General features: G+C 40.5%; 3 protein-coding genes across 6 annotated transcripts; 2 read left to right on the plus strand and 1 right to left on the minus strand.

Moving 5' to 3' along the window:
- Window positions 1-6,151, plus strand: tinf2 (TERF1 (TRF1)-interacting nuclear factor 2). 2 transcript variants are annotated; one of them, XM_044020791.1, is made up of 11 exons: window positions 1-81; window positions 299-365; window positions 892-1,094; window positions 1,211-1,315; window positions 1,695-1,790; window positions 1,895-2,005; window positions 2,367-2,490; window positions 2,605-3,436; window positions 4,508-4,554; window positions 4,651-4,730; window positions 5,302-6,151. In XM_044020791.1, the coding sequence occupies exons 2-11, from the start codon at window positions 338-340 to the stop codon at window positions 5,419-5,421; spliced, it is 1,746 nt and encodes a 581-aa protein (XP_043876726.1). In that variant the 5' UTR covers window positions 1-81; window positions 299-337; the 3' UTR covers window positions 5,422-6,151. The 2 variants fall into 2 exon arrangements, with proteins under 2 accessions (XP_043876726.1, XP_043876725.1); XM_044020790.1 differs by having other exon boundaries at window positions 39-365.
- Window positions 5,742-12,215, minus strand: dhrs4 (dehydrogenase/reductase (SDR family) member 4). 3 transcript variants are annotated; one of them, XM_044020793.1, is made up of 11 exons: window positions 12,161-12,215; window positions 11,951-12,043; window positions 9,719-9,810; window positions 9,398-9,533; window positions 8,729-8,906; window positions 8,473-8,574; window positions 8,282-8,352; window positions 8,144-8,195; window positions 7,124-7,258; window positions 6,975-7,030; window positions 5,742-6,436 (listed from the first exon to the last, which is right to left on the minus strand). In XM_044020793.1, the coding sequence occupies exons 4-11, from the start codon at window positions 9,508-9,510 to the stop codon at window positions 6,322-6,324; spliced, it is 822 nt and encodes a 273-aa protein (XP_043876728.1). In that variant the 5' UTR covers window positions 9,511-9,533; window positions 9,719-9,810; window positions 11,951-12,043; window positions 12,161-12,215; the 3' UTR covers window positions 5,742-6,321. The 3 variants fall into 3 exon arrangements, with proteins under 3 accessions (XP_043876728.1, XP_043876727.1, XP_043876729.1); XM_044020792.1 differs by lacking the exon at window positions 12,161-12,215 and having other exon boundaries at window positions 11,951-12,109; XM_044020794.1 differs by lacking the exon at window positions 12,161-12,215 and having other exon boundaries at window positions 9,398-9,490; window positions 11,951-12,108.
- On the plus strand, window positions 10,127-23,993 carry efs (embryonal Fyn-associated substrate). Its single transcript, XM_044020787.1, has 8 exons — window positions 10,127-10,321; window positions 10,804-11,012; window positions 13,343-14,653; window positions 14,787-14,906; window positions 17,781-18,722; window positions 19,159-19,224; window positions 20,619-20,876; window positions 21,773-23,993. Exons 2-8 carry the CDS (start codon window positions 11,001-11,003, stop codon window positions 21,956-21,958), a joined length of 2,895 nt encoding a protein of 964 aa, XP_043876722.1. The 5' UTR covers window positions 10,127-10,321; window positions 10,804-11,000; the 3' UTR covers window positions 21,959-23,993.
- Window positions 23,994-24,102: the final 109 nt, after the last annotated feature.

Genomic DNA, 24,102 nt, shown 5'->3' on the forward strand with positions numbered 1-24,102 from the left:
GTGGCGGTAATGCCCCATAATGTTGGTGACCAGCCGCCGTTAAAAAACCAAGAAGAAGAAGAAGGAGAAGATTTTTAGCGGGTAAACAACAATAACACATTTGAGACTTCTGTGTAAATAGACGATGTGAGGCAGCACTGGAGTTAGTAAACATATTCTCAGCAGCAGCTCGCGTATATTTTTGCCCGGGGAGACTGCTGACTCGTCTTTTATGTTTGGAGGTTCACTCAGGGAGCAGCCTGTTCAAATTGCTAAGCTAATATTAGTTAAACGTTAACGTTTTTTTGTCATTTAACAGTCGCTGTTAGTGCAAAAAAAATTCATCTGGATCGGTGAGATGGCCACACGGACACCTAAGGATGCTGGTAAGATAAGAATAACAGCTGGGAAAAGGGTTGCGATTAAAAAAATCATGGGAAAATCGTAAATATTTAGTGTATCTAAGTGACTTGTAAATCCTCTCTAGCTTACCAACATGTTTCAAGGGCTTACATGTTACAGTTTCCAGCCAAAAAATGCTGTCTTATGGCGAGAAACTTTGATAAATATATTTGTCAAAATCAGTTTTTTCCTTCTGTCCCATGCTGTCTCCGTGGATGGCATCACGCTCAGCAAAGTCAGTGTTAATAATGTCAACACCTTGTACAACTACACTTCAAAAATGCTTTTTAAAATGTTCATTATAAAGTATTAAACCTCAGTAAGGTCAAAGCTTGGTGAAAAGCAGCAAATGAACGTAGATTACCAACAAGCAGTTCTGGTCACTATTATCATGACAGCAAATGTCTCAAGACAACCTATGTTAAAGATACTATCGGGTGAACCAATGTGACAGATGATTAATTTACCATCCTTGTTTTGTTTACAAGGTGTGTTTTGTCTCCTGCACAGATGTCAACCTCCCCTTCGCTGCACTTCAACTACTCGCTCCGCCCATGCGCCTGGTGTCTGCAGCTCTGTGGAAGGTGCTGAAGCAGAGGGATGTGATGCAGTATGGGGTTGTGGAGGAATTTGTGACGTCAGCTTGTGAGACTGTACCTGGCATGCTCACCGTGAGACACCAGGGAAAGCTGACTCTGGGGCTGAGAGGACGGGTGAGTCTTCATAGAGCAAGAGAAATCAGCCTTTTATTTGTGACTCCCATCATACTGACCTCCCTCTGTTTCAGTTTCATATGTGTAAATATTGTGCATGGTTTATTGTTTTCCAGCTGATCTTAGAGTTGTGCCGTACACAACCTGATATGCAGGTGATTGAGCCTCACCTGAAAAGGATCCGTGCTCCAGCTGTTCCTCCAACCGCAGCTGCTACAGTGGTAAATTATATCTCATTCTAGCCACTACAGTCCAGGAAAAACAGCAATTTATTTTCAGATGGGAATACTAAACATTTTTAGTGAGCATACATGACATTCAAAAAGATCTTAAAGAGTCTCGATATGTTTCGTCAATTTATTAGAGTATATTCAAATATTATCTTAACATTTTTAACTTGAATCTATAGCACAGGTTTAAAAAAAGGTGAAAACGGTAGGGCTGTAGCAGTTAGTCGATTAATAATCAATTACTAGTTTATTCATCAACTATTTTGATAAATGATGAATCATTTTCTATCTTTGTACACATTTCAAAAGACTTCATGATCGATTCTAATGATGAAGCAATTCAGTCCATTTTCGTTCTTTTGTCTCGTAGAGGAAGGACGTCAAAATTACAAGAACAGTTGAAAGTTTCCATTCATTTATTCACACACTGCTGACAGAGCCCGCAGAGAGAGAACTGTTCTACAAGGTGAGTCCTCGTCCTCCAATGGTTCTCTTTTTACCCACAGCTACCGCTAATGATTCTAATTCACTCTGTACTGTTGGTGAGACTGTGGCTCTGTCCTCTAACAGGAGGAATTTCCTGTGGATTATGGCCCGAAGTTCGACGAGGAATTGGAGAAGCTGCTGTGGGAGTTTTTGATTCGACTGGACCAGTTGCTTCCAGTGCCCAACCTTGCACAGGTACCAAGTTACATCTTTCTTCAACTCTTATTATATTGCTGGTTTCATGACTGCTTTTTCTATATCTGTGAGGAGTCACACCAGTCTAAAGATGATTCAAACACTGAAATTCTGTGCAGTATTTTTCACACTGTTCTTTTCATATTCAAGTTTTTATTTAAAAAATAAAATAAGAACACACATCCTGGCACTATCCCGATTTTTTCCACTCCCCTTTTACCTAAGAAAAATAACAAGTAATTCCAGCAGCTTCATCAAACCACAAAATACCAAGACTGTGAAAGCAAAGTAATCCTATAATGACAACCTCAATCAAACTTGATTTTGTTAAGAAAATTACTATCTCTACATTTGCCTCTAGACTGTGTCATGGCTCAGTGACACCCCGACTGTCCTGGAGGAGTGTGCTCGCTCTGCCACGCAGCCTCAGCTCCTCAACATTTTGCTGCAACATCAAACCTGTCTTGGTCACCTTGAGCCAGCAGGTACAGCGAGATAAATTCCTCCTAAAGTGATGGCAAGACTCAAGTTTAATCCTCAATTATCGATTGTGTCATTGCCTTTTCTTTCTTTCTTTCTTTCTTTTTTAATTTAAACAGCGTCTCTCCCTCCGAACATGGGAGACTCCATCCTGGAATCACTTTCTCTTCCACTGTCTGGAAGAGCGGCCTCAAAACAACGAACAGGAGCGACTGCTGTGGAACCGTCCAGTAGTGGCACACAGACGAGAGACAAAACACCATTCATCACACCTGTTATTGGGCTCATATCTAACAAAGACATACCAGTCATGATGTCTTCAAATAAAAAGCCCCTGAGAGGCAGTGAGGCCTCCAGCACAGAAAATGCAACAGACAAACTCTCACAACAGAAGGACAGCGTGAGAGACAAGAAAATCACAGACGATGAAGACAAAGAGGAAGGAGAAGAACAAGAGGCGCAGAGCGTCTCCAAAAGAAGCAGAGGAATTAAACGCAAGCAGCCTGACAAAAGACAAAGCGACTCAGAACAGGAGGATGAAGTGGTACTAGGCATGAGCAGATCTGGGAGGATAAGGATAAGCAGGGTCGAACAGAGTGTGGACGAAAGTAAAGGTGATGGAGACGAAACTGTAAGAAAGGAGGAGTTAAAAAGCAGAGCATCCTTGGCCAACTGTTTGATCCAGCTGGACCTGAAAACTCTCTGTCTGCCTGATGATCCGTCCCTCTGCTCTGCGCTTGTGTCATGTCTGAGCAACCAGCCAAAAGTCATTATCAAAAAGGTGCAAAAAGTGGCTTTTACTAGTGGTAACGGAAGCGGCAGCGGAGAAGGAGGAGGAGGAGGGACTTTAAATAATTCACGGCAGAGTTCGAGGAAGAAGACGACAAATAAAACCCAGAGCAAGCGAGTTGAAAAGCCTGACTCTGACATTTCTGGCTTGGATGATAAAGAGTAAGAGACATGCTGCGAAGTAGGCCTTTGTGCTAGGACTGAACATTTCATGATTTTCAAATCGTAGTTAGAAAACGGCTCAATTAGCAAATCACGAAGGCCGCAGTTTAATCGTTTTACAGCAAATGCAAAATTGCAAGACATACATTTTAGAAACAATACATACAGACTTGTTTTAGAGACAGAAGTTCATATTTTATTTGGGTCTCTCATGCAGTAAGGTGTTTTAAATCTTTAGCATGGTAAATTTTCAACTGGAGCTTGATTTTAAAGAAATCATATTGCTCTGCATGTTTAGAAAAATCGCAATTAGATATTTTACAAAACTGCTCGCCCGACTTAGTATTATGTCAAGTTTATAAAGCAAGACTTAAAAGCTGTAGTGTGTGATTTTTTTTTTGTTGTTGTTGATATTATTCTGCCTCTCTTTTCTTTCATGAACAGAAACGAAACATTATTTGTATTCTGCGTCCTCCATCTGAAAATCTAAATGCTGAACAACCAGGGTTTTTTTTTGAGCAAACTTTTCTGGACACTTTTTGTGTTTTCAGTCAAACTCCATCCTATTTGCAGTCGTCTCATTGTACTAGTAAAACGTTGCCTCATAAAAACAATCACTTCCTGTCACCGGGCGACTTTAGATCTAAACACTGTTTTACTGAGAGAACCTTGACAATGACTTTTGTTTATATTTTAACATTACACACTGCAGCTTTAAGGTTTAAAAAAAAAAGCGTTTTGCGTTGCATGATCATGTCTGGATTTCATGACTTTGGTTCTTGTAAATATTAATGTTATTAAATTATGAATAAACACAGATTCTGGTCTGCTGATGTTTTTAAATTTTAAAACAAGTCTAAATTTTAATTGTCAATGAGAGTGGGCCATAAAACACACACTCTAAAATGTAGTAGTGTATCTTTAGAGCTGCAGATCTTCCCTTATTAACCTGTATTTCAGTGTTTCTAGTTTGTTTTCAGACAAACAATTCAGTAGTGTTGTTTTTGTATCAATTGTAATTTTTGTCAATCCACAAATTAATGTTTTAATTATGTTGTTTCTACTTGGCAGAAATCGCCCCATATTACCAAGCAGCTCTCACATACAGGCCAACACAGGTGATTTAACGTGCCACGTAAAAGTGGAATTACCAAAAAGAAACAAAACACCTGTAAATACTGTAATTTAACCGTCTTTTTACCTGTCGTGTTCAGAGACGCTGGCCTTTTCTGGAGATGGTGAAGACTATGTCGCTGATTCAGAGGATGAGGCAACAAAGAACTTCAAGGGCAGGGTAAGTTGGCTCAAACAACAAGTAGTGTCTGTTTTAAAAGGAAAAACTATTAGATGTTGTTCATTTTGTCATCTTTAATCTTTTAATGTACATTTTCCCCATTCTTTATGAGTTCTCTAAGTCATCTCACAATGCCAGTATATCCCAAAGCATCAGGACTTCGAAGTTGCTTTGATAATCATCCATCTTCTACCACTTTATCCTCCACATGAGGGTCGCAGGGGGTGCTGTGCCAATCTCTACTGACATGGACAGTTCACCAGTCCATCACAGGTCCACATACATAGCCAAAAAACATGTAGAGTGTCTAGTTACCTAATCCCCATATTGCATGTCTTTGGACTGTGGGAGGAAGCCGGAGAACCCGGAGAAAACCAACACACACACACAGGGAGAACATGCAAACCACATGCAGAAAGGCCCTTGTTCCGACCACGTCGTGAACGCGGGTCTTCTTGCTACAAAGTCGAGTGCTAACCACGACACCAACCGTGTGTCATATTTATTGGTTCAATAATCTCATCATTAAAGGCCAAAAACTGAGTCGCCTTCCACTGTCTGTCTCCCTCAGCTGTTCATGAAGCGCTACTACAAGACCAAACATGGCACTTACGTTCCCACTCTGAGGGAATTCTGGAAACCGGGGATGCCACGGAAGGACTTGCTGTCTTCTTTTAGTAAACGCAGATGATCGAATGAATTTCCACACCCAGTATTAAGTTCAGTTTAATTCTCTTATATTGATTTATCGCGATGATTTTTTTTTTTTACCTTCAATAATGGACAATAACTGATCATGGACGGTGTCTTACAAGTAAAACTTGTGATTTTAAAAATGTTAGTGTACAGTTTTGTAAATAAAGATGAAACAATATCTATTATATCAAGCCCATTTTTTCCCAAAAAGAAAACCTTTAGCACAGCACAGTATTCTGTTAACTGGTTGTGGTTAAGGTAAGGGATAGCACTTTGTTTCAGTTGTCCAAATGAATGGAAGTCAATGTAACTGTGTGAAATAGTGATTAGTAAATATTTATTATGGCAATCAACAAACCATTCCTACACAATTTACAATATAAATGATCTAAACTACCATTTCTGACGAGGTTTACTGCCATCTGTGTGGCAGCTCACAACTTTATTTTAAGCATTTATGTCATCATTTGTAAGTAAAAATTTGGAAAAGTTCAGCACGTTTATTTGGAAACAACCAGGACCCCGAAAGTCTTTGGGAATGACTAACTTAAACTGTTATTTAGTCACAAAATATTATGTAAAGAGAAAAATCTGCATCTTTCCCCTTTAATCCATATCACACTGCACCAAAATGTAATGATTTATTTCTGCTGCCACACAGTTTAAGTGTATGATCCTGCACACAAAACAACAAGGATGACATCATAAACTCCTTTTTAAGTTTTTTTTTTGTGTAATTATTTCACAAGTGTCATCTTACATCCTCACAAACAGTATTCTGGCGTACTCTGCAGTGAGCTGGAAGCAGAGTGGATGTAATCACGGTGCAAACAAAATCAATCCACACAGAGACACACGGTTAAGTGTGTGCATTATTTGCATTGCTGCCGGAGGCTCAGAGTCGACAGCCCATCCCTCCTGAGACCGTGATGGTCTCTCCTGTGATATAGGAAGCTTCATCAGAACACAGGAAGGCAATCACTTCACTGATTTCCTTAGGCTCTCCGACTCTGTAGGGAGCAAAGAAGGAAAGAAGTGAAAAGCAATGCTGTAAGAAATAGGAAATACGTGACATGTGTCTGCAGTATTAAAATAAATAGAATTTAGAAGCAGTAAGTGATTAGCTGCACAGAGCTGCATGTGAAATACTGACATCTATATATTTTTATTTTGGTTAGGGCTGCACGATTAATCACATTTTTTTCAAAATCACAATATGGCCTAGTGCAATTTGCTTTATAGCCAAAATGTGTGTCAAATGAACATTTTAGATGAAATATTGTCCTGACCTAAACACATCATACGCTGAAGAGAAAACATCAAATATCTTCACAAATATAACATAGTAATCATTTTTAATGTGTTATTCAAATGAAAATGAGAATAACTCAATCATATCTCAACTAGAGTCAAAATAATCACAATTAGATATTACTATGACATCATTCAGCGCTATTTTGCCCTGTATTTTCACCTGGTGGTCAACTTGTACATCCATAAATGACTCGCATAATTGGAGGCTAATTTCCACGTGAGCATGAACTGTACCTTTTAATGCTGAGCTGCTTTGTGAACTCGTCCAGGAAATCCTCACTTTGCCATAACTTGGAAAGAACAAAGCAGAATATCATTCAGTGGGAGTAACTTAACAAAACACAACTGTGTGTACTGTATGTGTATGTGTGTTTTCTCCTCACTGCAGAGCTGAAGTTTGTCTTAATAAGCCCAGGAGCCACACAGTTGACTCTTATGTTACTCTGGGCCAGTTCAGGAGCCAGAGCTCGGGTCAGACCCAACAAGGCGGTCTTACTAACACTGTAAGGACCTATGATCTGCAGGAAGAGAACCCAAAAACATCATGTCACGTCTTTATGCTCTTCATGAATGAATGCTATTTGAAATTTCTAAACTCCAGCACATGAAAACGTGAAAATAATGCAAGATTCACTGTGGTTTGCACTAATGGGATGCAATCAAAGGCCCTGGTAAACGTCATTACTTCTGCAAAAGTGAAGTCACTTACTAAATGCTTGCTGCTGCCACCTTGTGATAATAGATGCACCACATATTGGGGTGGTTATTGGTGTAGAAATATTAGTATTCATAAATACTCGATTGAATTGATAAAAACATTTGTTTTGTATATTTTCAATTCTAAGAATTGTCAAAGTCATTCTTAAGTCTTATTTTTGAGTTTTATAGCCTTATAAAGGCATTTCCCATCCACGCTACGCAAACATGGTGCACAGTTCTCAGACTTTTAATATCAAAATAATATATACATTGCTGATTAGCATTTCATTCATGAGAGTGTCATTAAGTCAGAAACAAAAGGAGAAACAATAAAATTCTACAATATTATAATAATTTAATAGTAATTGTATCCATTGTAAATTGAATCCTAAGCAATTGGTTTATTGAGTTCAATAGTGAAAGTAACATGACGTATAACCACTTGTTGCCACCAATGTATGAAGAACATCTCTGAATACCTGTGTACCTAATAAAGTGGCTGGTAGGTGTACAACGTTGATTAGTACTCATTTTTTAGTCAGTCTAGCCCAACAATATAATATATAGTCCTTTAAAGCTATATTATACTAACTTTTAATTTTCATTCACAATATAATACGAACAATATAAGTCATTTTTTTGTCATTTATCAATGGAAACTTAAACATACTTGACATAAATGTTCTATTCATGCCATCACTGACCCTGATCGGTTGGTATCCAGCCACAGATGATACAAACACAACATTTCCTCCTCTGAAAGAAAATATTCAAAGCATTTGAAGTCATATAGGTTTGAATGTCTGGATCAAATGTAGCTTTTAAAATATTTTGTCACTCACCCCCTCTTTTGCATATGAGGCATCACCAGCTTTGTCATGAGGAAAAATACTTTCACATTGACAGACAGGACCTGGAAGTAAAAACAATGTATGTTCATGAACTAAAGAAGACAGGCGTCACAGACTGATTAGAAGAATTCCTCAGCTTTTTTTCCCCAGCTCACTGAATGAGTCATGGAGCCTCCATGTACCTTGTCCCAGATTTCCTCAGTGGAGTCCATGATGTTTCCAAAGAAAGGGTTGACAGCAGCATTGGACACCAGGATGTCAACACCTCCACACTTCTCCACAGTCTGTTCCAAACACAGAGTGGAATCACTGATGAGGTACTGTAATCACTGTCTCTGATATCTGTCAGACTATGATATGTGTCCACTATCCTTTTATTCTTGACGTAAATACTCCCTTTAAAGACTCCTTGGGTGCATCCCTGAGTCAAGAGCTTACCAATTTAACCAGGTTCTCCCGGTCTTCTCTCTTGTCAACGTTACAGGTGGTCCCAGTCACTTGGATATTCTGGCTCTGCAGCCGCTCCACGGCCCTGTCCACGTTTGCCTGTCGTCGGCTGCTCACCACCACATGGGCTCCTCTCTTTCCCAGGGACTCAGCTGCAGCCAGACCAATTCTGAGGAGGTGGAGAGAAGTAAAATGACACACTGTATATCGAGACCCACAGAGAGGTCATGAAAGATTTTTTGAGGTCGCCAAATAACTTTGCACACTTTGTTTGTTTCTTTTAGTTGACATAAATGTGCATAAACTCGCTGACCACTTTATTAGGTACAGGATACTGGTACTTTAGGTACTTTAATAAAGTAGCAGGAGTGACACCGAATGCGGTTTTATGCTGGTGTAGCACATCTGCTTCAAGGTTTGTCATGTTGTGCATTCAAACTAAGGCTGCACAATATTAGGAAAACATGCAATATTTGATAATGTAGTTGAATACTGCAATAAATAAACAATTGTCTACCTTAAATGTAAGTTTGTGACTTTGCACAAACTAAAGGAACAATAAGAATATGTTTCTTCGCTTTCAAAGATATCATAGACTGAAGCAGGTGTGTAACTAGTTCACAGACCACAAAATAGAAGTAACAAGAATAAGATTCTTACCCATCTGTGGAACCGGTAACTATGGCTACCTTTCCAGAAAGGCTACTTTGAGACATACTTCTTAGACCAGCGACACAGTTGGTCCCAAGGCACCTGAAAGCACTCCTCCACATTACCCGAGAACAGTCAACAGCCGCTGAGTTTATAAAAACACCGCTTTAGTAAGGAGGGCAAAGGTCACTTGAGCTGTATGCCAGTAATATATGTAATGTAATGAATAAAAAAACCTGATTTGTCTGTCATTCATTCCAGTTTGTGCAAATGGTAGGCTACGATGTAAAATGTGATTGTGCCAAATTACGAGTAGGAGAATAAACTCACGCTTTTATACGTTCAAACTTCAACACGGACGTGTTTGGACCTTCGGTTATGGACGGATCCAGTCAGACAGACCTTTCTGGGTAAAAGTCCCTCTGTCAAAATAAAAGCCTCTGATAATCACCCACTCGTGTTTGATTAAATGCAACAGATGCATTCAATGAAATGTCAATTAGACTTGACTGAGGTAATTCTAAAATGTGTTTTAGCGACTAATTATAGTAGCTGTGTGTGGTGTTTAGTTTTAGTTTTCAGAATTGACTGTGTAGTTCCGTAATTAACGACACGATTGTATCGTCCTCAAATGCAACTCAAAAAGAGTGAGCCAATCACAAAAGCGGCGTGCCATGAGCCGCGATTGGCTGCGCTGACTTCGTGTAGTACTGGATGGGTCTACCCTTCTCATACAGCATGGCCTCAGCACGCGCATTGCACTTGTAGATCAGCGGACAGCGTGAACGTGCTAGGAGGCGGGGATCATTTTGTTGTCACCGTCGAAGATGATTGAACGTCGACGGCCAGAGATTTTCACGCTTGAATAAAAGTGATTTCAGGTCTTACAGTGTGCGCCGATAACGAAGTTTATCGTGATAAGGAAAAAGCAAGGTAACTGTTGTACATATCTGGCTTTTTGGTGCTAATGTTGGCTCAGTACACAAATATGCTTTCGTAGGTTTACCCGACGGTGCTATTGTTGTTTAGAACTAAATGTTAGCATTAGCAGCGAAAGACGATGCCGATAAGCAGCGCTAGCTAACGTCAACGATACCAAGCCAGGCCGGGACAACATATATTACATTCTTGTAGTAGTTATTTTTTTCATAATGTATCATTGAAACTGTTCGTGCTGTTACATACTCAACTATGTGTTATATGGTTTGCTGGTAAGAGCGCACCTCTCATTTATCTACGACGCTAAAGCTTACGTTAGCACTCTCTGAACGGACAGCATTTAATGTAGCTGGGCGTGGAAAGCATAGACAGGTGGTGTTGCTGCTGCTGCTGCTTTTTTCATTTCCCACGAGTCTAGGTGTGTTGAAAATTAGTTGCGAAACAAACGTGATAAAGCGTTTTCCGATTGATTGCAGGATCCATATGACGGCGCACGACGAGGCACTCGGATTCTAAGATGAGTCTTACCCAGGCACAGCTGTGCCTCGGCGGCACGGATTTTGTCTGGTGACCCGCACCTCCTAGAGACACACTGCACATCTTGATGGACGATCCAGATTGACCAGGGCTTGAGTTTTAGTTTCTCTGAGACTTGACCAATAATCTCGCCATAATGTCTGTCTCTGTGAGTACAGTATTTGTTTCTGTGATTGAACATGTTGTATCTATTTGTGTAGCATCTCATTAACGAAGGGCACATGTGACCAAATCTCTTATTGTTTTTTTGTTGAAATGGATCGTGAATGTAATCAAACATTGTGCCAGAGTTGGCTAAAAGGCTTGTGTTTTTATCTATAGTTTTATGATACAATGTGAAAATACACACTATTCAAACTAGGGTCAGAATAATAATTAAACTAGTAACATTAATTTGACTAGAATTATAATCACCAGCTTATAAATTCAAGTGTTTTTCTGTTTTTGTTTTTTCTTAGATATTAAACACATTTTCTGGTTTTCAGCTTCTTTACCCCATACAAAGAAATAAGACAGACTAGATATTTCACACCATGACCAATTGCGTAATCATGGGAAAAGATTAATCTATGATGAAAATAACTTCGAGCTGATACCTGTGAGCCAAAGTCACATAACTTAAAAGCAATGGCAAAAAAACAAGCAGCAGGACAATATAAAAATACAAATATAATATTATTAAGCACATGCAAGCATTAGTATACAGAAATGTGCAAAGGGACAACACAAGACTGCATTTACAATGTAGCGCACATGTTTCCTACATAAAGCAACAGTACTATTACAGAACATTAATACGATGCAAGACCGTACTAAAACAACGCGGGCAGAGTGAAACGCTGCAGCACGTACTCTAGTTGTTTTGAAACAAGAGAGAGTTGCATTGGAAACATGCCCACAATATTTTGAACTTCTGGCTAGTACTTTCTCAGAATACACATGAAACAACTGTCTGTACACAGTTAATCAGAGGCAGTGTCCTTCACACCCTCTCTCTTCAGATTCTTTAATTTGCAGGGTCAGACATACTGCTGCATCCCCAAAGCATTATTAATTTGCACTATTAAAATGAGAAGTCTCTCCTACCTTGATTTTTCAGGAATGATCGTGAATCTCATCCAATGAGTTTTAGCTTCGGTGGGACCCCTTTGCTAAATGCTGTTAGTGATGCCACTTATGCTGTAGAGGGGAAAAAAAGCTGTCAACAAAGACAAATATCAATGTGAGCAACTTTAGCAAGGCAACGTTTTATTCAGGATATTTAGTAGGTTACATAGAGCTAAGAATCATAGTTACAGATCTGATTAGCCTCTCTTTTGTGATGTTCGCCTTCTCATATGTATTCCCTCTTTGTGATTAGAGACCAGAATAAACCAGTGCCCAGACCAACATGACCTACATCTTCCTGCCTCTGTCCCTACATGGCCTGTCGTGAATTATGAAAAACACATTACATAATAGTTCCTGGCAAAGAGATTCTCATTGAAAAAAAATAGAATTTATCCTCTATACAGGTTATCGTCTCATTAACATTTCTGTTTAGTTAAACAGGAAAGGCATTTAACATCTGCAATTATCAAAAGAACCCTGCAATGGATGTGGACCATACCCAAACATTCCTGTCACCACAATACAGTTAATGGAGGAAATAAAGCACAGGGTGATGCAGCAGAGAGTGTCAATGAGACACATTTTTTAAAGAGACAATTAGATGATCACTATGTGTTGAGTTTTCAATGTGTGATGAGATATTTTTCATCCTTTTGTGAGCCTGGAACACACAAGCCTGTTTAGCTAAAAGGCGCTTTTCTGGAGTGCATAACATTAGTATAATTTACATTGTTTTATGTTCCTATCTCACCAGGTTTCAATATTTTATCTGGATACTCAATGACTCTATTACAGTTTTATTGGGGGTCCCACATGGCACAACCGAGCCCAGTGTTCCCCAGGGGGTTTCTTTAGAGAATGAAAGGGGGCTTGACTCTCTGGCTTTGGGTTGGCAATTAAACTCTAAACAGCAAGGGACAGATGTGCCTCTCATCCCCTCCCCCCCCTCATCTCCCTCATTACCATTAAGCCCCTGTTGTCCATTTGGTCATTGATCCTCCCTCAGTGTGCCCCCTTTTTCTCCCTGCTTCCTGTGACAGTAGTGAATTTTGAGATAATTATGATGGTGGTTTTTACATTTTTACATTTTTAACCATCTTCCTGTCCTCTTTCGCTCAGACACTCTGTGAGATCTTCCCCATACAGCCCTATTCACTCTTCATTCAACAACTCTAAACAATCATCCTTTTTATATACGGCCTACTTGCTATTGCCATGTCAATGGATTTGCTTGTTTGTTGTGCTCAGATTAGAGACGCTACATTTTGTCTGTTGATTAAAGCCTACTTTAAATGGCTATTTTGTGTGTGTGTGAATTAGTGAATGGGTGGTTCATGATTTCTCCTCTTGTCTCCTTGCTCCATTTAGACGGTTTTAGCAAAAGCGCTGTTTGACAACACGGCAGAGAGCCCGGAGGAGCTGGCTTTCCGGAAAGGTGACATTCTGATGGTGCTTGAACAGGAGCAGGGTGGGGGGCCGGGCTGGTGGCTCTGTTCTCTTCATGGAAGACAGGGCATTGCCCCTGCCAACCGCCTTCGTCTTCTTCAGACTGCCCCGCCCCCAGGCTCAGATGCTCGCCGTGGCCCTGGCGAGGACTCTGTTTACCTTTCACCCGGTGCCCCACTGACTCGATCTATTGTCAGCAGCAGTGCCGAGGACATAGATGGAGTGTATCGCTCTCCTCCAGGTGCAGGTGAAGGCCGAGGCGCTTTAAGGCCTGGAGAGCTCCGCAGAGTCGAGGGTGGGCGTCCACGTTCTCACTCGAGCTCTGGCACCCGGCCCAGACCTGACTGGGATATTGGAGTGGCAGGACGTCCACGCTCGCCTTCTTTGAGGGGAAGAGGCACAGAAATGACAGGAATGCTCTATCAGACTCCGGTCAATCCCATACAAGCATCAGCAGCTCAGCATGCCATGCAACCAGGAGCTGTAATGGCTCAAGAGTCTGTCTACCTCTCCCCCAGTGGAGCACAAAGGTCAGCTGATGAGCCAGAGGACACTACATATCTCATTCCTAGAGAAACACTAACAGGACACTCGGATGACTGTTACTTGGTACCCAAAGGTACACCACTCGCAGGTGATGATGTTTACCAATCCCCCACAGGAGGAGTTGCGTCTACCTCTGTCTGCTGTAATGGCCCTTCTGCAGTCAATGTTACACCCCAGTCCAAAGTGAGTCACGACTCACCTGCAATGTACCAAACACCCACTGCTGTGGGAGCAAACCTTCACAGGACTCCAGCCACTGTTTTGGCACACCAGCACCCAGCTCAATTATCCCCAGCTCAAGCATCTCCCAGATTTAACCCTACTGTTGCCAGAGGCAAACCTGGCCTCGCCAGTCACCGGGGATCGCCTTTGTTGGTCAGAGCAGGGCAGGTCAGGGTTCCAGGGTCACCAAACTTTACCCGCAAGCCACCTCCACCTGCACCGCCGGTGAGGGGAGTCACCAGAAAAGATGCACAACAAGCAATGCAATCATCATCAGTCGATTCCAACTCTGTTCCCAAACTTGGTCCTCAGACAAACTCTGCAAGTTTACAGCAGGAAGAAGACAAACCGAAGGAAACTCCTCCGAGTAGGGAGGAACGTATGAATAATGGGCTGGAGAAAATCATGAATGTGCACAACAAAAAAGGAGGAAAAGAGGACCGCTTAGATTCTGTGGATGACCAGGTATGTGTTAGCTTTTCCACATAGTTGCAAAGTGATTTTGCATTTGTCTGAGTTTCATCACAATGTTGTGGCAAATCATGGTTGAGAAGGCCTGCAGTAATAATAGTAATACATATATTTGTTGACCATGTAGGTGTATGACACTCCTCCCAGTGGCAGATGGCAGCGTCCCATCCTGTCTTCCCTTGGTGACGATGACAGCATCTATGACACCCCTCGCAGTGTCCCACCACAAGCTGACTCTGAGACAGAGGTACAGAAATCTGGTTACTTTGCACGTTTGCTGTGTCTTGCTTAAGACCATCTGTTGTTAACATTAGTTCTCCTTCAGAATGGCTGTGTCTTGTTTGTAACCCTTATTGTCAAGGCATTTACAAACCACTAAGTTATTCACACATGAATAACATTTTTTTTTAAACCTGTATCCAGTCTATGCAGCTTCCACATCAGCAATGAGCGTAACTGTGGTTTTTAGTTTTTTCCAGCTGGCACACTACACATCTAACCAATCAGAATGTATGTTGATGATGAAGTAAGATTAAAAGTAAGGAAAAGCACACAGCTGGGATTGTTAATTAACAAACATGACCTTCCTCATTAAGTAGGTCCTGAAGCTGTAAAAATAGCCTGAAAAGTTCAGGCCTTATCATCATCAAAACAGAGCTATACAATGTTTTCTATTTTGTTCTTAAAAGGTTTTCCGTGAACATAGCATTGTTTCAAGAAAGGTTTTCATTCACTTGCACTCATCCAAAATGGCTTTTAATGCTGTAGTACATATTACAGGCCTTTTATGTGATGCTCTAACACTGCCACAGAAATATACCAAAAAATGCAGAAGAAGACGTGGAGCATGTGCATAAAGCATGTGCCCTGTTTGCAAACTGTTTTGTTTAAATAAAACTGTATCTTAACAAGTAAACATTACAATGTATACAATCACAGAAACAGAATGAACCAAGCCAGAGGGGAACAAGGAAAGAAAATAAAAGTTATTGTAAAGCAGATAAGACCAAACAAACCCCAAACACAAGACGACAACAATGACGAGGAAGGTAGGGATGGCAAAAGCAAATTGCACATTGGTTGTATAAACTCAAGGGTGGTGTTATCTAAAAATAGTTATAATAAATATGATTTTAGGTCTCCCAAGACACCATTGTGGAAAAAAACCCTGAAAAGATGCTCGCATTGACCACACTCGCGGATATATATTTACTTTTTTCTGTTCCTTCAACCCGTCATCACTACGTGCTTACTCCACTCTGTGACACAATTTATATTTTCTGGTTTTTACCATTTATTCGCTTAATAGCGTCACATTTGGTGTCGAAATTAATCTTTGAATAATTCAGTTTTGTGCTGTGTATTTCATTCACTGTATTAGTCACAGCAGTAGCTTAATGTAAGTACTTGCTCAAGTGTTAAGTATGTGTTGGTTTTTTTTATAGTAGGAGACATTTTAATGTTTTTCTTTTTGCAGAATTGACATTTGGTTTTAATTTGTGTGCAGACATTACCTCCATGTGTAATTGCAGTCATCCATTTCATTTGCTTTAATTACAAAGTGGAAATCCTGAGTAATAACTTCCCCAGAAACAAGTTGGGAATTGTGACAAACTAGTGTCGGAATCATGTCTGAACAAGTGAAGTGATTCCACAAGAACAGATGACTATCATGTATCCTGTCACAGTTTCTCACATTCTGCTATTGGTGTATCTCCCTGCCCCCCTGTAAGGCGAGGCCACACCTGTCTCAGTCTGTGGTGGGAGCTTGTCTATCCAGTCCAAATGCTGCTTCTATTTTCTCCCAGTCACACCCATCTGTCAGGGCCGTGCCAAGGCCAAACCACCACCACTCTACTCCCCAAGTGATCTCCCCTTTAATGTTACTGAAACAAGTCTGCCAGTTGTTGGATTTTTTTTTGCTCTTTGCCCACAATTACTGAATGTGGACTGCAAAGTCGGTGCTTTTACTCTTTAATGTTAAATGGTCCAAATGTGTCTCTGCCATTAGTGGTCAGTGAATCTGTGTTGAATCCTTGAACAGCTTTCAGTTAGTTTCACTTTACCAGATATAGTCTGATCACCCAGTTCACATGGGGGGGCTTTAGAAGATATATTAAGCAACCAGTATATTTACAAGAAGGGAATTATTGTGTTGGTCCGAACAAAACTCAATCAGAAATTGTACTAAACTCAAAGTCGGATTTACACCACACCCAGATAATGCGGTTGGGAGTGAAATTACTATTGCATGTTTACATTCAGCAGGACTGGCTTAAATCTTTTGCACATGTTCCACACTCCCTGCCACCAGACTTTAACTGGAAAATAGTAGGATAAGCAGGTTTTCTGACTGACAAGGAAATTAAATGTATTAAAATGTATGGATGAAGAGAAAGATGAAATGAATGAAAGATATGGAATGGTGCGCAACATGCTACCAACTAGCTACCAGCTTAAATTCTTTTGGTCAGTGACATAAAAAAACCTAATACTAACACACTTCATTCAATTAAACAATTCCTTGCTTGGACTTGTATGCTGAGACGAGGACTGTAGTCTATCTGAGTGGTGTAGTTGAGTAACGACAGAAGCTTAAATTAACTGTGCATGGAAATATACTGAATCGTTCCCAGAGGCTGTGTTGCAACCCACAGCTGGGTCTCGGGAGACAATTGTTTTCGTAAACTGGCTGAAATTCTTCCAGCCTCACATAAGATTGATCTGTAAACATGCATAAACAGAAATTTGTGGGTTCAAAATAATATCAGCTTTTACAAAATGGTAGTAACGATACATGTGACAACAAATTTGCCTTTGTCCTGTGTCGTTTTGTGAACTGCGATGGAGTAGTTAATTTTTAAAAAGTGGGTTCCCATATTATAAGTTTAGGTGAACAACGGTCTAATTATTCCAAATGCTTAGGGTAAACTTTGAGTACGTAATGTATTTGTGATGAAGTTTGCCTCAACAGCACAATTTTTCATCATCTACTGTACATAGAAAACCTGTAATTCAATCAAAGTGGTGCTCATATATAGAAATGGTCTTTCTTCTGCGCAGTCGTAAGGTAAACAAGACAAAATATCAAAACATATCTTCTTTGCTCCCCCAATTCTAGGTCTATGATGTTCCCACCATCACTCTGAATGTGTCAGCAGCTGATGTTCAGCCTGATGAGATTGATGATGAAGTCTACAGTGTCCCCACACTTCCAGGTGTGCCTTTGGGGCCAGGAGAGTCCACCACCAGCCTCACTGTTGAGGACGTTGCCCATGTTGGACAAGCTTATTGTGTTCCCGGACCTGAGAAACGAGCCAGCGGTGGAGATCATAACCAAGACTTGTCTGAGCCCGACTGTGGCATCTATGACATGCCTGCTTTGATTATTGAAGTCTTCCCTCACTCCTCCTCATCCTCCTCCACTTCCACACGCCGCCTGTCTTGTTCTAGTAATGGTTCAGGAGATGTGCAGTGGAGAGCTAATCTTTCCAGTCTTGTCCACTCAGTGCTGAGCACGTCCTCTGGCCTGGCCTCGTCTCTGTCATCACGTGACCTGGCCACCTCATTGGCTGAAATCCTGTCCACATGGAAAGCCAGTCATCCAGGTGACCCACCTCCACCTCTTCAGCAGGCTTGGGCTCGTCTATCAGATCTGCTGCCGGCGTTATCTGCTATTGGCGGCGCTCCTCCATCTGAGGGGCTCTTGTCGCTGATTCAGCGGTCCCTTGAGGAGAGCGCCCTCCTTCTGCAGGCCCAGGGACGACCTCGCCTGCCTTCCCAAGAATCCCTGTCCCGCAGGCCATTGCCCGCTCTCCCCGTGCCTGATGGGAAGTCATCTGGTGGGATGGGCTCTCGTAAAGGCAGCTGGATCCAGGAGAGACCCCTGCCTCCAACCCCTCAGCCTGCCTTCCCTTTGCCTCCTGCTCCATCAACTGTTACTCTCACAGTGGGACCTATTAACGGAGAAGACGATCCCAGCAATGAGTACGCTGGTATCGGCTTGACTCCTAATCCTGCTCCAGTTCCCACTGGAGACAGTGTTGGATATGTCAAACTGCAGGTCAGTTTTTATGTAGGCAAGAATTAGATTTTTTTGCCATTTAGGTTTTAAACAATCTAACAAGAAGAAACTAAATTAAAGCTGTATCTGGATCAAAATTAAGGCAAAAAATACATTAATTGTTTAAGAATAGGCAAAAATACAGTTTAAAAATCTAAACAAGAATTTCAACTTAATCATAAGTTTGGACATATTATTTCAATGATTTTGGTACTAATTAAGTCTAAAGGGTTAGTTTTTTAGACATTTTTAAACATTGAAGACCTGTCTCATGTATTTAATATTAATTTATTTATCACTATGCAATATTCAGTGTTCTGATGTTTTCATGATTCAAAACATTATTTCCTTTGATTAAATTTTTGCCAAAAAGCATCAGGTAATCAATACCAAAAATGGAACTACATGAACTGCAAACTTTTTCTTCCCACTCAAGGGCAAACCAGAGCCTGATGTCATGGTCGAAAACGGACAAATACAAACCATCACCACAGAACCAAGGGTGAGTGTTTTCCCTCTGTATTTTTTACCTCCACACGTTTAATTTTGTTCACTTCAGTTTTAAGCAAAACCAAAAAAACAGTCAATCAATGAGTTATCTGTGTAGACTCGTCGTGTGTGTGTTCACTGTGCTCTTTGTTTACTAATGACTCATTGATCCAGTCTGCAGCTCCACTTTGGCTTATGATCTTGTATAAATCCATCTCAACCCCAAAAACCAAGTTCACCACGTTTACCCACGTTTTACTGAACTTTATGTCACAATCTCCTTTGTGGGTTTTTGACCCATGAATCCGACATTGACAGAAGGTGTTTATCATATCAGAGCTGAATGCTGTTCTTCTGTTTACTGTTGCTTTAGAATGAGGTCATGTCTTGTTACCACTCCGTCTGCAGATTCTTCTATATTTGTTGCTCATGCCACTGACGAGTAACAAGAGATCACTTGTGAATCTTTAACAGTATTTCCTTACATTGAATGGAGGCTGCAGGACAATGGGTGAAAGAAAAGCAGTCATTCTGTTAACAGAGTCACATACTGTATGTGTGACTTAATGTTTAGTAGCAGACTTGGTCATGCTTATTTAAAAGAGGCTGCACATGAGTGCTGCAGAATGATTTTGGTAAATTATCGAATTGTGATTTGTCTGACTCATTGTAATTGGAGTTGTAAAGCCACATTATAGATTTTATAGAATTTGTATGTTTTTCGGGTTGAGGAGGTCAGATCTGCTAGCTGTATAATCTGCTTCGACTCTGCTGCTCTGATGGCATTGAAGGGTGGGAAATCAAGGGCCCGCCCTGACCTGGTTATTGAAATGGTATGCTGCCTCTTCAGAGTTGATAAAATGGACTGTAATATGATATTTATGTGGGTCCCTGGACTCTCAGGAGTTGAAGGAAATTAAATGTCTGATAAACTGCATTGGCCAAGGAAATAAAAGATCAGGTCTCTCTTGTGAATGAGACACTGGTTCTCAATGCGATTACCTGTATAAATAAAATAAAATGACGTTTTGGTGCATATTAATGTTTGCATTTGAACAGTTTTCAAAACCATCTCAAGTCTTTTTTGGCCTCGAATCATACAGTTTTTGTGTCGTTTTAAATTGTTTAGTGTTAACTCTGCATCCTGGTTCATTCATCTGCCAAACACTGATTCACAGCCTGCATGAAACGGAAAGCATGACATATTAGTCAAACAAATATCTAAATGTCCAGTTCATAAAGAAACTGTATGTATGTATTATTTTTAACTTAACTGGATTGGGATGTTTAAGCAACTCTTACCAGTGTTTCCTGATTGGGCCCTATGAGTTTAATGATAACAGTTCACACTATTTGTGTGAATTTTCTCTCATAAGTTCTAAATTAATATTTTTATTATATGTGCAGTTGACCCCTTCCCCTCCTCTGCCGGTGTCCCTCTCGCTGGAGGATTCGGAGCTGCTGTCCTTCTACTCGTCTCAGAGCCTCGCTCACCTCTCCTGCCTGGCTGATGCCATCGATGTGCTCTTCGGCAGCGTGCAGGGGAACCAGCCCCCCCGCATCTTTGTTGCACGAGGAAAGAGTCTCATTGTGACGGCACACAAACTGGTCTTCATCGGGGACACTCTCTCCCGCCTGCTCACTTCTGCTGACCTGCGGACCAAGGTATATATATATATATATTTTTTTTTTTTTGGAAAATGACAATTCACATCATGAATGCTTATTCATTCCCTCACTCGATGTCTACCGCTTTATCCTTCACATGAGGTTTGTGGGGCTGCTGGTGCTTGTACCAATGGCAAAAGGTGGGGTGCACTCCGTATATGTCGCCAGTCCATCACAGATGATGAACGCTACAAAAAAGAAAAATTAATTAAATAAAAAAGAAAGAAGACAATGTTTTCTCATAATAAAGAGAAAAAGTCAGTAAATTTGAACATATATACTTTGTATATCTGTGTATACATATACTGAATACAGACATACTCGCTGCATTTGAAGAGAGGGTCCAAGGAGCCCAACTTTCCATCAGTTTTAGTCTATATTTAAAAGGCTCTCTGATCTTCTCCCCTTAATCATGTTTGTGACTTCACCCCATGTGGTGGAAGTGAAGTATTGTTTTTGGTGGCTCTGTCTGTCTGTGCTTCCGCACTTGCTTGCATTATAAGCAACAGAGGCTGCAGGCTTTTTAGAATTTGTGAAAGACACGCACGTTGCCCACGAATTTTGACCCTGATGTGGACCCTTCTCATCTGGAGTCAGACATGCTACCGTTGCGCCACAGAGTCTGTTACACATACAGGCCGACAGAGGCTTGTTGCGTGAATGGGGTGAAGTCTGCCATATCCGATTGCCTTGTTTTTGTGTAGTTGCTTTGCCCAGAGACTCAAATCATTCCTGTTCTTGAACTTTTATTTTCTTTACAGTCTTGAGCAGTTGTTTCTGACTCAAAGTCAGTTCTCTTGTACATCCCCATTTATCTGCCCAGTTTCATATAAAAAGTGACATTTATAAAACTTTACAAATGCCCTTTTGTTTATTTCTTCCTCTTATTTCAGATCACAACCTCAGGTGGGCGACTCTGCCAGGCCTTGAAGGCGGTCGTGGTGGCAACAAAGGGAGCTGCACAAAACTACCCCTCAGTATCAGCCACTCAGGAGATGGTGGACCGTGTCGCTGAGCTCTCCCAGCAGGCGGCTGGCTTCTCCACACTACTCCAGCGGCTGGCAGAAATATCTTCATGATATTTCTAATCTCTTATGTAAATTTATATACACTACACATATATTTTCTCTCTTTCTCAAATGCCTTATTTGTTGGTACCTTTTGAATGGGATTGGTGTAAGTGAAGTCGAATCCTGAAGTAAGTGTTTATCCTTGCTGCAGCTGTGACTAAACTGGGTTTGGACTGCTGGTTCTGTCTTTAAATTGTGTGCTGGTTTTCCTTTGTTTATATTCTGACCTCTGTGCTTTGATGCTGAGCACACCTTCTTTTTTTGAGTGTTAACTTATTGACTATTTGAAGTCCCTCTAAGGCTTTGATTGTCCATGCAGAATGCTTATTTTGGGAGCTTTACTTATTATGTTTGCTGTGTCCCCCTCACACACACGATAGCCATGTGTCCTTCCTTCCTCTATTTATTTAGCCATCCCACATATTTCAAAAATAGCACAGAAGGAGACCTTGCATCCTGTTTCTGACCCCATTTTTGCTATGATACCTGAAAGGCCTCTTGTGATATTCATTTTGAAGCAGTTGAGGCAGCACAGCAAGTGATTGGGGCTAAAAATTGTAGAAAAGGAAGAGGACTTGGATGCGGGCAGGACATTTGCCTTCCATTCATAATATGTGCATGTGTGTGTTTTGTTTGTGTAGTGCCAATTTCTCCTTTGCACACAGAGGTATGACAGTAGCTGTAACCTGTAACGTCTTGAGGTTCTAATCCACTCATTGAAGAAACATCTACATTTTTCAGTTTGCATTCATGCAGCCTCATGGATTAACGCAGCCTCGTGGATTAACACCCCTGTCTGACAGAGATAATATCTAAGAATTAATGAAGTAACTGTCAGTGAGCAATGGTAGTTGGTTGAGAAATTGCCTCATCCTGTTCTTTCCCACAGTCTTGTGATATTCTTTCAGTAGATGTCAAACTTGTTGACCAAGGTTACCAGTCCCTACATGTTCTGCATTGCCCCACATTTGTTTGACTTTCTTTGCTTGTTGTTGTCACTTGTCAACAGTGCCTCTGATTTTTAGTCGGCGACCTTGCTGTGTGGGGCTAGGATAGAAACTCTGGCTGGTTATTATATACATAAGAACATAACAGTGGAATGCAGTTAACTGAAAATCAGTTGTTTTGTATTTTCTTATCAATATATTTACCATAATGATATGTCCCAGCCAAAGTATAAACCGAAATGAAGCACAGTCCACTTTCTCATTGAAATAAGGCAATCTTGAATTGTAATCCCATGAAAACAGTTCTGTTTTGCATATCAGACTTCCATTACCTTCTGACCCTTTTTATTTACATCGGACATTGAATGCAATAGTCATCAACAACATAAATACAGCTCAATATGAAGCTACTTTTAAACTTGTTTTTCATAATCACATTAGACAGTTTGGTGCTTGAGTGTGCTCTTCAGTTGTGTATGTAAGTTGTTTTTGGATTTATGTTCTGTATTTTAAATTATATTGCATAACCCAGGTAACCATAACAGTATCACCAGACCACTGCATAATCACTTTTTCAGTTGTGTGGCATAGTGTTAACATTCTTTTTGAATATAATTTCTTCCTGCGGTTACATTTTTTTCTCTGCAGCGCCACTTTGTGGACGTTTGACGTAATCCATACCTCTCTGCCGTAACACTATACTAAATGAATGAAGGGAGCACAATAAGTAACCTTTACCTGCATATTTATTATGATAATTTTTCTATATAATGCTTTTCAGTTTGCATGGCTTTAACTTACTTACATTTTTTATATGAGCATCCTTCACCAGGGTGATTTTAGATGATTTTCAATGAACAAAATAAAACATCTGGGGAAAAACATTAAGTTTTGTACAAAAAAAGTTTCAACACTATGTGAACACGTTTGAGTCTGTTACACATATTTGCTGAGGTATCGAAATGACTCTTGACTTTTCTCCCACCGGAAGACACATAAACCTTTTTACTTCACACTACATTGGATGTCTGCCTGTCTATTGTCCCTGTTCAGAATGCACAAATACATCTTTTGCTATTAAACAAATGTTTGGATTATTTATTTGTAGTGAGTGTATGTCAAAATGTATATTTCGTGTGTCTGCAGGAATAGTTGATCATATTCCAAAGATCAAAAATTCAAATCCATCCAAAAGCCACTTCGGCG

Source organism: Solea senegalensis, linkage group LG3 (genome assembly GCF_019176455.1).
Source record: "Solea senegalensis isolate Sse05_10M linkage group LG3, IFAPA_SoseM_1, whole genome shotgun sequence".
Taxonomy (NCBI): Eukaryota; Metazoa; Chordata; class Actinopteri; order Pleuronectiformes; family Soleidae; genus Solea; species Solea senegalensis.